The 13,279-nt window shown below is 37.0% G+C and overlaps 1 protein-coding gene across 1 annotated transcript in view; it reads left to right on the forward strand.

Moving 5' to 3' along the window:
* Positions 1-13,279, forward strand: part of CXCL12 (C-X-C motif chemokine ligand 12) — a 67,944-nt gene that overhangs the window by 4,272 nt on the left and 50,393 nt on the right. The window contains exons 2-3 of the mRNA XM_056531244.1: positions 10,199-10,316; positions 11,261-11,347. Of these exons, the coding sequence (XP_056387219.1) occupies positions 10,199-10,316; positions 11,261-11,347 (205 nt within the window). The remainder of the gene's footprint in view (positions 1-10,198; positions 10,317-11,260; positions 11,348-13,279) is intronic.

The raw sequence follows: 13,279 nt of genomic DNA on the forward strand, positions 1-13,279 counted from the left end.
TTTCTATACTGAACGCTGCTGACCACCCCTGTTCCTTATCTTGCCTCATGTTACTGCTATCTATATGTATACATATTCTAATCACAGACAACACTGACTGCAGCCAGACATAAATTCAATTATATCCCTCTGTATATTTATTTGGGATCAGATAAACCCAGACACAGATCAGGAACGTTCACCAAACATGTGTGCCTGGTCCATGTCCCATTATCATTTACATCTGTTGCCCTTCTAGTAATAAGTGCTTATAGAATCTATTCTAGAGACACTCACAGCAGTCGTGGACTTTAAATGTGTATCATCATGTATCATAAAGACTGTACACCATATTAAATACAGTATATATGCATTATACCGCTGAATCCTCCCACCCGTCCATGTAACAAAGACCCTGCTATACACTGATTTCTGGTGGACTTTCTCTGCCGGCTTAGATTGTGCTCTCACAATTTGTGACTGTAGGCAAATAACTCGATATTTTACACTATAACATTGCACATGGAACCTTTTATTATTCAGATGGGACATAGATACCATTGTTTCCATCAAATAAAAATTCCAGAGTAAAAAAAAGGGCGGTTTAACATTGTTAAGAGAATATGAGGCTTTTTAATTTAAGTAGATATAAAACATGAAAAAATGCCAATAAAAATAGATATAGTATACAGCCTGCTTAACATTCTTAAGCCAATTCAACAAAACCAGCTAAGTGTTATAAGACTTGTCAGACATGGAACATTGTAATAAATACAGTGTAAGGATCATTTAACACATTTTTTTTTTCCAGATACTTAATATGTCCAGCTTTCCTTTCTGTTAACATTATAGAGTAGTACATTGTTATGCCCATTTATGTTTATAGGAATTTCAGGGTTTATTTTTTGTTTGCTTTTGATTGTTTATTTTTTGTTTGCTTTCATTTATTTTAACAAAAAAGTTATTTTGTGATACGTCAAAGCAAATCCGAGCTTAAAGCTACTCTTAAAACGGATATTTAATGGTTAACAGACCTTTCTGTAACAATAATAATAGTACAGGCTAAATTCTACCATGTGTCATAAGCTATTATAGTTAATATAGCTCTTTGCTATTATATGATCATTACAAGTGACAAGATTAGCATTGTAGTGTTTGACACTTTTCCCGAGCTGGAGAAACATTCTGTTGTAGTTTTCTTCTTTATGGGACTCATTTACTATTATATTTTACAAGCTTTCCATGGCTAAGAACAAACAGCAGAGGGAAAGTGGGGAGGGAAGCCATCAAAGATAAAGGATCAGAGGAGATAAAAGAAACAGAGGCACCTTTGTAGTGCAAACACCCGAGTACCTGTTCACCAATTTATTCTCTCTAAAATCTGTCCTCATTACCTTTAATGTCACTCTTGAGACATTCACTAAGGCATTGCCACTGCAAGCGTCACACTATTTAGAATGTCTGACCTACCATTGACATTTGAATACCTATTTGCTACTTAGCAAAACTGAAGAATTTCTGTCTGCTGTGATCTAATAAATAATCTTGTCTATCTTCAAGACTGAGTCATTTCTCAGCTTCAAAAATATCCCCAAAGGAAAATCCGTGGCCTGTATTAACAACCAGCGGTTCACTTTGTAGGCTGGAAGATCTATTTGAGATACCAAGCCTAGGAATTCCTATGAAAACAGAGATTTTAAGGTTGGTTGCAGATGCCTCCATGAGGGCAGAAAGTTAAAATCAACCTCCCCCCTTTTGTGTGCCGCAGACGACTTTAGTTTTAGCGAGCCCATATTTACCGAATGATCAAGCTTCAGTGACATACAAAAATGGAGAACGGCAGGGTGTCCAGAGATAGAGTGACATATAAATTGGATAATTGTGGCTAATGTGAGTCTGCGTCCAGTGGTGTCTGCATTGACTGAGCCTGTATTTAATTTCCAAATTCCATTGGCTGTAACGTTATACAGAGCTACTTTACATGTCATGTTCTTTACCACCTCTGTCTGAAAATACAATATGACAGGGACAGTTTACACTTTACTGTATTTTACATTTTCACTAAGTACCATTAATACCCAACCACAGTAGTAGTAATAATAATAAATATATGTAAAGATGAGAACCTCTATACTTAATACATTTAAAATAAAGATGGAGACATAAGCCTGTCTGATCCAAGAAGATCATTGAATTGGCAAGACCTCACTTAATGGAGACTTGTAAAAAAAAAATATATATATATATATATATATATATATATATATATATATAAAGAAAGAGAGAGAGAGAGAGAGAGAGAGATACATTCAAGACTTTATATGATATTTGGAAATAGGTTCTACTAAGTCCTATTGACTTAAATAAAAAATAATAAAAAAAAACTTTGAAAGTCATTAAAAAGAACAGACCCATACTAGTGATTTGATGCAAATAAGTTTGTACTGTTATCCACAGACCAGATGGCCTGCAACATGATCACGACCCACTTCAAAATAGTCTAATCTCCACATTTCCAACTTCCTGTTTATATCTTAATCTAGGGTGATTTTCTAGAACTCCCTCAATGAGTGTTATCTGCATATCAATAGATTACCACTCCTATCTCCAATGGCTAAAATTTAAATTTGGTTCCTAAATAAAATAAAGCTGGTCATAGATGGGGAGATTTTGATAATTAACTAATTGCTTTGCTACAATTGCAACATTTATCAGTAACTAATAAGAACAATTTGAAACATCATCTGTGTATGTTTATCCATCAGGTAGAAGTACAAAGTGTTCTCTGACATAAATAATGACCACATTTGCCCCAAGTAATGTGCGTTTTACTTAAGACATTCCAAGTGACTGTGGATGCTTGGCGCCATCTAGCACATGTGCAGTGTAGTGTATCGGCCTCGGTTTCATCTGTACACTGTGCCTGTGCTTGATGCCACCACAGCTGCCTTGTAAGAATATATCACAGCCTGTGGGATATGAGTCAAACCCACCCTGTACGACTGCTTTTATTAGTTTCAATACAATATACAATATACCGTATTTTTCATCCTATAGGACGTACCAGCGTGTAAGACGTACCCAATTTATAGGTGCAAAATCTAAAAAAATTTAGATTTTGAACCCAATAGTGGTCTTCAACCTGCGGACCTCCAGATGTTGCAAAACTACAACTCCCAGCACGCCCGGACAGCCGTTGGCTGTCCGGGCATGCTGGGAGTTGTAGTTTTGCAACATCTGGAGGGCCGCAGATTGAAGATCACTGCATAGGAGGTAATACTCACGTGTCTCCGCCGCTCCGGTCCCGTCACCGCTGCCCTGGATGTCGCTCCATCGCTGTCGCCGTCGCTCCGGAACGTCTCTGCTGCCGGCCGAGTATCCTTGCTCTCCGTCGCTGCCATCACGTCGTTACGCATGCCGATGCACGTACACGATGACGTGATGACGAGGAAGGAGAGCGCAGGCCATACAGGGGATCCCTGAATGGAGAAGACACCGAGGAGGCAGGTAAGGTCCCTCCCAGTGTCCTGTAAGCACTAACCCGGCTATTCAGTCAGGCTGTTCAGGACCGCCGCGGTGAAATCGCGGCGGTCCTGAACAGCCCGACTGAACAACCGGGTTAGTGTCACTTTCCCTTCAGACGCAGCGGTCAGCTTTGATCGCCGCGTCTGAAGGGTTAATACAGGGCATCACCGCGATCGGTGATGTTCTGTATTAGCCGCGGGTCCCGGCCGTTGATGGCCACAGGGACCTCCGCGATAGGAGTGTATTCGCCGTATAAGACGCACCAACTTTTTCTCCTCAGTTTTGGGGAAGAAAACGTTGACTTTTAAAAGGGCCATGCTTGCTTATTCTCCTATAAACAACATTGGGGGATATTTATCAAAGCATTTAGTAGATTTTTTTTTTGCTTAAAATTGTCGCTAAAAAGTCGCAAGTGCAACTACTCTCTTGTTTCTGCGACTTTTTGATTGTGCAGTGTCCTAAGCAAAAAATAAAAAATCTTGCTTACCAAAGCAAAAAGTGATTTTTGACTTGCAGTGGTCAGAGATTTATCAAGTGCGAAAGTCGCAAAAAAGTCGCATGGCATGAAAAAACTTACTAAATTTACTCCAGCTCAGACATGGAGCAGAAAAAAAAAAAAAAAATAAAGCAAAAAAAAGCTAAATTGCTTATGTGAAAGAAATTTATCAACAGGCATAAACCAGTTGATAAGTCGAACATAAGCAAAAAAATTGTAAAAAAAAAATAACTAAAAAAAGGAATACATAAGCAAACATTGATAAATGTCCCCCCTTGTGATGGTTTTTGTCCCCTCAAAATCTAGTGACAAATTCCATTTAAAGAGCAACTGTGATGAAGCCCCAAACAACTGATTTATTGATATATTTATTTAGCCCTGGGTGCCCTGATTACAGCACCGGCTTTACTTTCCTGCTATGCCCCACCATTGTGTTTCTACTATTTGGTTGACTATCTGAATATTTCACTGAATAGTCAGATGGGCAGAAACTTTATTGCAAACTAGGGTGTAAAATCTAAACTAAGGAGGTGTGAGGCACTGGGATTCAGGTTCAGGGGTGTAGTTATAAAGCTCCTAATCCCACCCCCTGAGCATTCACACCCCTTTTTGTAGAAGGTTCCTGGCTATCTGACTAATAATGGAAAAGTACAAATAGTCAACTAACTAGTAAAATGAATGGGGGGGGGGGGGGGGGCATATTAAGAAAGTGAAAACAGTTTTGGAGCCAGGGAGCCCAAGCATACATTTGTATAAAAAGATAAAGGCTTGTTTTTTGGACTGATCACAGGTCCTCTTTAAAAAGCTTTTTTTTTTTGTTTATCATTAAGGTAGAGTGATATTTAATCAATGTTGGATCAGATGTCAAAGTCCCTTACTGCTTTAGCCCCTTCATTGCTTATGTATATTAACTGTTTATTTAGTGAATAGGGCTGAGCTGGAATACCAGGCAAAGCCAAATACAATTGTGGGCAGTTGTGTCTGAGTAAACTAGGAAAGGGACACAATACACGCTAAAGAACAGCAACCCCTTCATTCTGCTTGTCTGTCACCAGAGTCCATAAAGCATTGTACAGATCATCAATGTTTTAGAACTATAGTACCCCTTAGACCTATTTTGTCACATAAAAGTCTTGAAGTCTACATTTAAGCATTTATATCAATAGTGTTTATATTCAATGATAGAAATAGATTTATTTCCTAACACATTTCATTGTCATTTTTGCTATCTCGGAAATATCTCTGGGGTTCAAGAAAACAGTCATTTCTCATCAGCCCTTCCCTTGAAAAAACATAAAATCATAAATAGTGGATTTAGTATTTTGTTACATTTGCCAGAAATATAAAACGGGGGATCAATTCTAAGATTTACTTTAGAATGATCCTTCCACTCTTATAGCCCAATCACCGTTTATGACTTGTATAAAATATGTGACCGAATATTAAATTTGTTTCCAAAAACGCTAAAATATGTTTAGCAATCATTGTACATATTGAAGTGTTCATCAAAAAGAAGATTTAGGAATGCCAGGCTACAACATCATATGTTCTCTAAACACATTACTCTTTGTGACATTGTGGGGGTTGCTGATAGTTATTATGATTCTAATGTAATGTGTGACAAATAGCAATTTACAAGACATGGTTTATATTTCTGCCTAGAATTACTTTATTTGAATTTACTTAGAATAAACTGGACTGTCTTCATGAGAAAGAATACACTTTATGTATTATTTGCAGTTGTTAAATATGAAGCAGTCCTGTCTTATATTTCTTTAGTAAATTCAAAGTACTATACAAATAAACCTTGGGGTTCCAAACAACATTATTCCTGCAAAAAATTGTTGAAACTCAGTGAATAGAATAAAACTGGTGTACACACAGAATCTGCAAACATACAAGCATAATTGAAGTGAGGACAGACATGTTTACAATAGTACATGTGCACTTTAAATAAATTACACATTTGACACTTGTCCCACTTGGCAGTACACTGGCTACCAGTACCCCCCCCCCCCCCCCTTCCCCTCATGTTAATTTTCCATTAAACTCATTTGCAGTTCACTTTCCTAAGCTGCTGTATATTAAGAAATCATATCAAGAAATTCCAGGCTGACACTTTTACTGTAGTTAAACACAGATGATATATGCAGTAGACAGACACAAAGAAGAAAGAATGCAGTGAGCGTGTGGCATGAATTAAGGGACAAATATAGGTCTTCAAAGATGAACTGCGGCTTAGTAATGTGAAATGCTGTGTTAGTAGCAGACAGCTAATGAAAACACTTTAAATTGTGTGTGAAAAACTCTAGATGTATCATGTCAACAAGTAGAAACTTCTTATGCACTTTGATCTGATATAACTTACTTAACCAACTAAAACTACAGGTAGAAGTCTACACTGAATATTATGTATCCGTCACATCTAATTTAGACCAATGATAAATCAAATGGGTTGTATTGTGGTGCAAATCGGATTCCCCCTACAATGGAAGGAATCGTCTCATCACAAACAACTATAATATCCTCTGTAAGAAAAAAAAATATTGGTAGTGCATGTAATACGTGGATGAACATTGTCCACTAGAGTAAGAGTTGATGCCTGATTGTGTCTCTCCGCTCTGGTTGATGGGGGGGGGGGGGGGTCTAGAGCTAACTGAACCCCTTCTGTAATCTTCATGACTCTTAAAAGGCCTTATGGAGGAGAGAAATGTAATGAAAAGAAAAACCCCATCCTGTGATGTAATTGTAGGTTATACAACATAAAGGTGGCCATTAATTTCCAATAACTATTGGCTGAACATTCATTTGGCCGATAGTTATGTCTTCTGACCTTCCCATACATGTAGCGTTTATGTTTCCACTATAGGAAAAGGAGGGGTAAGCAGCAGCTAGACAGCTCTAGCACCATATTATCCCTCCCAGAACAATAGGGTTTGTTGGTAAAAATCCAATACGCCTGACCCTTCTCTTCTCTGGCATCATCTATCGATGGCAAGTTGGGAGGCTCCTATACAGCTTAAACAGTTGGCCTAATCCGGTAGTGGGGGAAGGTTTGGATGACTTTAGTCTATGTCGGAACCATAAATAAACAGCATTGATAAAATATTTGATTATAGATCAAATGTTAAGTGTAACTACATATAACAGCATAAACTTTACAAAAATATTTTAGTAAAAATAATTTTGTATCGTCTACCATTATAATCTAAAAGAAAGGTCACCAACCTTTACATCCTTTAAATTTAAGTAAACATTTTAAACAAATTAAAACCCAAGCAACATGTAAGATTACAAGAATTACAAAAAAAACTACTGCATAGGTCTACATTTAAACAGAAATTCAGGTTTTTGATGATACAACATTTTAAGATTGTTCAGGTACCCAATTGAAATGCTTTACTCTTGGAACACATTCTACTATTGAGTGGTTGATATAAGAGATGTCTACAGCTCAATTTACTCTCCTGCAAAAGTCTGAGAAGGCAAAGCTGTGGACACACATAAACAGGGCCTACATTTCAGCCAGATCACGGATGGGAAATCTTCCCTTAGTCTTATAAAAAAGACTTCAACATGTTGCAACATTTAGTTTTATCTCTGTAAACTATCCCCCCCCCCCCCATATACAGATATAATAACAAAAGACTTATGATCGATAGATTTGTCTGATAGCAGATAAGACAACCTACAAATTTAGTCTTTTCTGGCTCCAGATGTTTTCAGTAGATTAGCAGTTTGTATTCACTTTTCATGTGCAGCTTAAACATGGTCTCATTGAAAATATTCTCAAAGGATATTGTAAAACCTAAATGTCTTAGAGATAATAACAAACATAATAATAGTGTCTAGAGTGAAGTAACGTATGAGCCTTGTGTGTAGAACATCGTAGTTATCTTCAGTATATACAGCACCACATTTCAGTTTATATCTACCTGCTTAAAACTCTGCTACAGTTCTATTCCAGCATCAGAAGAACAATTCATTCTTGAGTAGACTATTGGCACACCCCAATAAGAAGGGCTTTTTAGCAAAGATCAAGCTTTAGCCCCTCATATGTTGCCAGGTTTTGCCAGCTGGACACAAAGGTCTTGTGTTTGTTTCCTCTTCTTGCCCCTTTCCGCTGCAGAGTAAGGCTTGGTTCTTACCCTCTAATTCCTTCACACAGAAGTCACATAGGCTGTCACCATGTTATGTTCCCTCATATAAAGTGAGCTTTTTACCTGTCTATGACAAAAACAGAAAGTATTAATTTGCACATTTTTATATATTTAAAAGCCTCTTTCTTACCAACTCCACAATAAGATCTATAGATTAATCACTCAGGCATCTATACAATACCCCCAATGACTCGGTTTTGAGTAAAAAAAAAAAAAAAGAAAAGAGCTTTCAGATCATACGCTGTCAGATAACATAGGTATTAGATTTTATTATTTTCTGGAAGAACATGGTTTAAGCCCTGCTGCCATTAGACTTCCATTTCCCTTGCTCAGTTTAGCTTCATTCCCTCTCAGAATAGATTTCTTTATAGCCTGAGGTTAAAATCCCCTCTAATAACTAGAATAACAAGGTGGCTAAGTGCTGATTTATCTGCCCCTTTATCTTACATAATTACTAACACCAGCCTCCAACAGCATTAAGAGACTGCCAGCTAAAATCTTGCTTCCATTTATTACAAGCTATTGACCCAGTTTGTATTTTTCACACCATTATTGTGTTCCTCAAATGATGTTTTACATAATTAAATTAACATTTCATGTTTTTGGAAACATAAAGAATGATGTTGGTTTAAAAGTAAATCTAAGACAATGTAGTAAGAAGCTAATCACTTTCAGTACCATTTATGGAAGCCAAAATGGAGCGGGTACAATAATGAAGCATGTTCTTTGATGCTAATAAGTTTTTTAAAGGCTTCTACTTTAAACTTACCAGTGCTTCCAGATTTGTTTCTACTATTTCTGTACTTTAGGATCACCATATACATACTGCACAATGTAAATGGCACTGTAAATATTTTAGCCCTTCTTTACAAGTTTTTCCCCTCACTTACCATTTTTCTCTACTTCTCAATCCCCATCCCCCAATTTTTTTTCCCTTTAAGTTTACTTAGCTAGCTAAGACATTATTATTACACAGGATGGTATTTTTCATGTCCGACATGATTATTCTTCCTCACTGCATATTTATTTTGGCTACTGTTCTGTTTTATTCTCAATATTCTTTTCATTATGAGCATACTACCCTTTGCCAGTTATTGTACTATTCCCTTTGTCTTGTTTCTTTGATTAAAATGTTCAATAAAAATGAATTGAAATCTAAAACTTCAGAACCGTGTACTGCAAGTAGTACTTGAACATTTTTCTAACTTCATATACCCTTGTAGACTTCTCTCTCTCTCTCTCTCTCTCTCTCTCTCTGTCTTGATATCTCTTATTTAGAGAGTGTTTGCACATTTTTTGAATGAAAAAAAGAGACATCTGAGGGCTACAGGGAGCTCAGTGGGCCTTGCTAAACACCTTTGGCTCATTTTAAGTAACATGAGCAGCTGCAGATTTTCCATCAAACAACCCTAGAGAACACAAACTATTTTAAGTGAACAAATAATATTTGGAAGGGAATAAGTTGTAAAATATAGAAAGAATTAGTTAGTTTCTAAGATGATTTAGACACATAATGATATTTTTATCAAGAGGTTAGTATAAGATTAGAATATTTTTTTTTAATTACCTGTGTCTAGTATTGCATCTCAGTCTGATTCAGGTGGTTGGGACCGAGGTACCATACCAAATATATATATATATATATATATATATATATATATATATATATATATATATATATATATATATAGTCCACAGAAATCAATGGCGCAATCGGGCCTTGGACGCTGGGCACCTGTGGTAGTATTACTGGATGTGCTGCATTTTTTCATTTTTTATATATATATATATATGTATATATATATATATATATATATATATATATATATATCTGCACGATTCCCTTGATTCCGTATGACCGCTTGTATGTATTCTGCATCTGTCCTTTTTCTACAGATTCTAGTCTGTCCCTTTATTCAATTTCTCAATAATGACTACAGTCTCAACAACAGATTGCTGTACAGCATGATAAATTGTTTTGTAATGCTTGTTTCAAGGCAGGGGTTTCACTCCTAATGTTTGTGTTTTGTCCCCACAGAGAAACCGGTCAGCTTGACTTACCGATGTCCCTGTAGATACTTTGAAAGTAATGTGGCCAAGAGCAACATCAAACACCTGAAGATTCTCTCCACCACCAACTGCTCTCTGCAGATTGTGTAAGTACAAAGTAACAAAACATGCCTATTTTCAAAGAAAACAAGAAGGGATTTGAAATGAGGAATAATTCCAATCCTTTTCTAGTTGGAAACTGGCCTTATAGTGCACACTTAAAGTTCCTCTACATACAACCTCATGGTTTACAGCAGAATACATCTTGAATGCCAGATAGCATAGTAATACCACATGTACTAGTATGTCATTGATGTAGGATAAATAATGATTTTGGCCGACAATAAAAAAATATAATAATAATAACTAGAAAATTTTGGACTGTATCCACAGTGGTTAACAGAACAAAACTTACAGTGTCATACTTTTCCTGCTTGCTGTCAACTGTACATAACACGTGTGGCTTGTGCTGCAAAGTCAGCATGCAGATAAGATAGCAAAAATTGCTGTCACTGCAGGCTGTAGCACAACAATGCTTACTGCATTGCTTACCTATCTGCCCAAGTTCTGAAATCACTTAAAATCCATTTATTTTGCTTGTATGTTATCCTCTTCCCTATCATCTCTCCCACGTGAGCAGTTGCTCAATGCTACAATTCCCAGAATGCTTTACTTCCCCTCAGCTTTTCATCACAGCACTCCCACCCTGCCTACTCCCCTCCCACAACACTCCTGCCAGTTCCCCAACAGACAGTTTGCAGCAGCTGCTGTATGCATTCCCTTTTTGCTTCTCTGCCTGTGGCATTGTTCAGCACAAGGCATCATGATAAAACCGAATTTTTCCTTAAATTTCCCAATAAAAATATATATGTATATGACATGGAGATGGTGATGGGAGGGGGGTGGGTTGAGGCAAGTTATGACCAAGCCTTCTGAGATAGCATAACAATACCAATATATTGTTGATTATTCCCTATTGCCCCCCCCCCCCCCACACACACACACACCTGTATTGCATTCTCTTACCTGGTTGTACTGCAATCTTTTACAGGGCTCGTCTTAAGCACAATGGCAAACAGATTTGCTTGGACCCTAAGATTAAGTGGATCCAGGAGTACCTGGAGAAAGCTTTGAACAAGTAAGCAGATGACGCAGATGTTCAGCTTCCGCTCCCGCCTTGAATGTGTTAAGACGCGATCTTCATGGGTACTACTACTCACACGCCTGTAACCTGGAAGCTTTTAATGTATTTGGTGCTGAGCCTTGTAAGAAAACCAGTGTGGCCCCAAATTCTGAGTGGGTTTCCTTTCCAATTATAGGACATCCCAATAATCAGTATTTTACACATCCATCATTTGGAGTCTCCTCAAATGACAAGCAACATTTTTCAAAGCTAAACTTTGCAAGGTTCAGAGAGTAGTGGTGTGAAATGTTTTATACTTGTTTAACTAGAGAACTAGACAATACCACATTATATTTGTCTACGCATTTCAGAAACTTTATCAATCAGACCAGTAACCTTGCAGAATCTTTTTTTTATCTATCTATCTATATCTATATACACATGTATATTATTTTATTTAATATAGCCTTCCTTTTTATTGAACTGTGATGAACATGGAGGGTGAAACGTGCCTTGCACTTAGTGCTACATCTGTTGTTTTTTTTTTAGAGAGGAAGAGGCTACTATTGTGATACAAAGTAGCCTAGTGAAGGCTTTCATATAAAATGCCAATTTGAAAGCTGAAAAACATGAAAAAGAACCTTGCCTTTTAAAGGTGTCATTAGGGCATAATGGTCTGTTGCGCATTTAGAACAAATAGAGTTAAATAACTGTAAAGTCTTTTTTCCCCCAAAATTAGATTTGACAGCTGCCTACATTGAGTTTCGAGGTTCTCAAAAGTGTTGTTAGCATCTGGTCCTTCTCTTCTCTGCCTGTTGCAGTTCCTGTTGCCTCTAGGGTTTTGAGTATATTTTTTTAACCTGCATCTAAACATTTGTTTCGTTTTTATGCCAGAACCTTTACTGGCTTGTGCCATTGTACAAACACAGGCAGACAAGTCTCTGTGTTTTAGTTATCTGAGCCCACCGTTAACAGACATGAAGGGCCGCCTTAGTATTGGGAATGTTTAACTTGACACCATTGTCCCTATTACATTTCTTAAGCACTTCATTTATGTTTAATTTAACTTAACTGAAAATCCTATTTTTGAACCCTACATCTTTCAGCTCACATATGTACACATGTATACAATAAAGGCACAGAAGTGTTCAACTGCCAAATCATGCATCATATGCTGATGTTTAAAAAAAAAATCCACATTACAAAATATGAAAAAGGAGAAGGTGTGGAGTGGATATATACGTAAAATAGGATGGGTCATGGGAACCTCGAATAACATTTTAAGGATTGAGATTCTGCCTCACACCAAGGTTCTCCCACCTCATCTTTTTTCTCTAATCTCAATGTTAATCTACTGGCTAGCCAAATATAAGTAAAATAAATTGAGAATTGAAAGTCGTGAAGTGAAGGCCAGCAAATTAATTTAGAAGACATTTTTTTAAGCTCCCCTTTCTCAGAGAACATTTCAAGTAAGTATTAGGCTGGGTTCACACCACGTTTTTGCAATACAGTTCCCGTATCAGGTTTTGGATTAAAAAAAAAACAGACTCCTCAAAACCTAACTAAACTGTATCAAAACATGTGTACACATTTTATCTGTATATGGTTTGAAAAATGATGTCCGGTTGCATCAGTTTTTTAAGAAAAAAATGTATACATTTTTTACTTTTCATTCCATTATGAATGAAGTTTCACTTTCTAAGAAAGAAACTGTGCAAAGTGAAAAACTGTATGGTGAAAATCAGATGGAACCGTACGCACATACAGTTCTGTACGGTTCCCATTGACTGCCATGTTAAAAAAAAATGTATATGTTTCAATACGGTTTTTCAACCGGATCAAAAACCGTGGTAGGCTACGGTTTTGGGTATGGGAAAAAAACTGACAAAACCGTACAGGATGGAAAACGGACACAACCTGATGCATCTTTTGGCATACGGTTTTCAA

This window comes from Hyla sarda, chromosome 7 (assembly GCF_029499605.1).
Source record: "Hyla sarda isolate aHylSar1 chromosome 7, aHylSar1.hap1, whole genome shotgun sequence".
NCBI classification, from domain to species: domain Eukaryota; kingdom Metazoa; phylum Chordata; class Amphibia; order Anura; family Hylidae; genus Hyla; species Hyla sarda.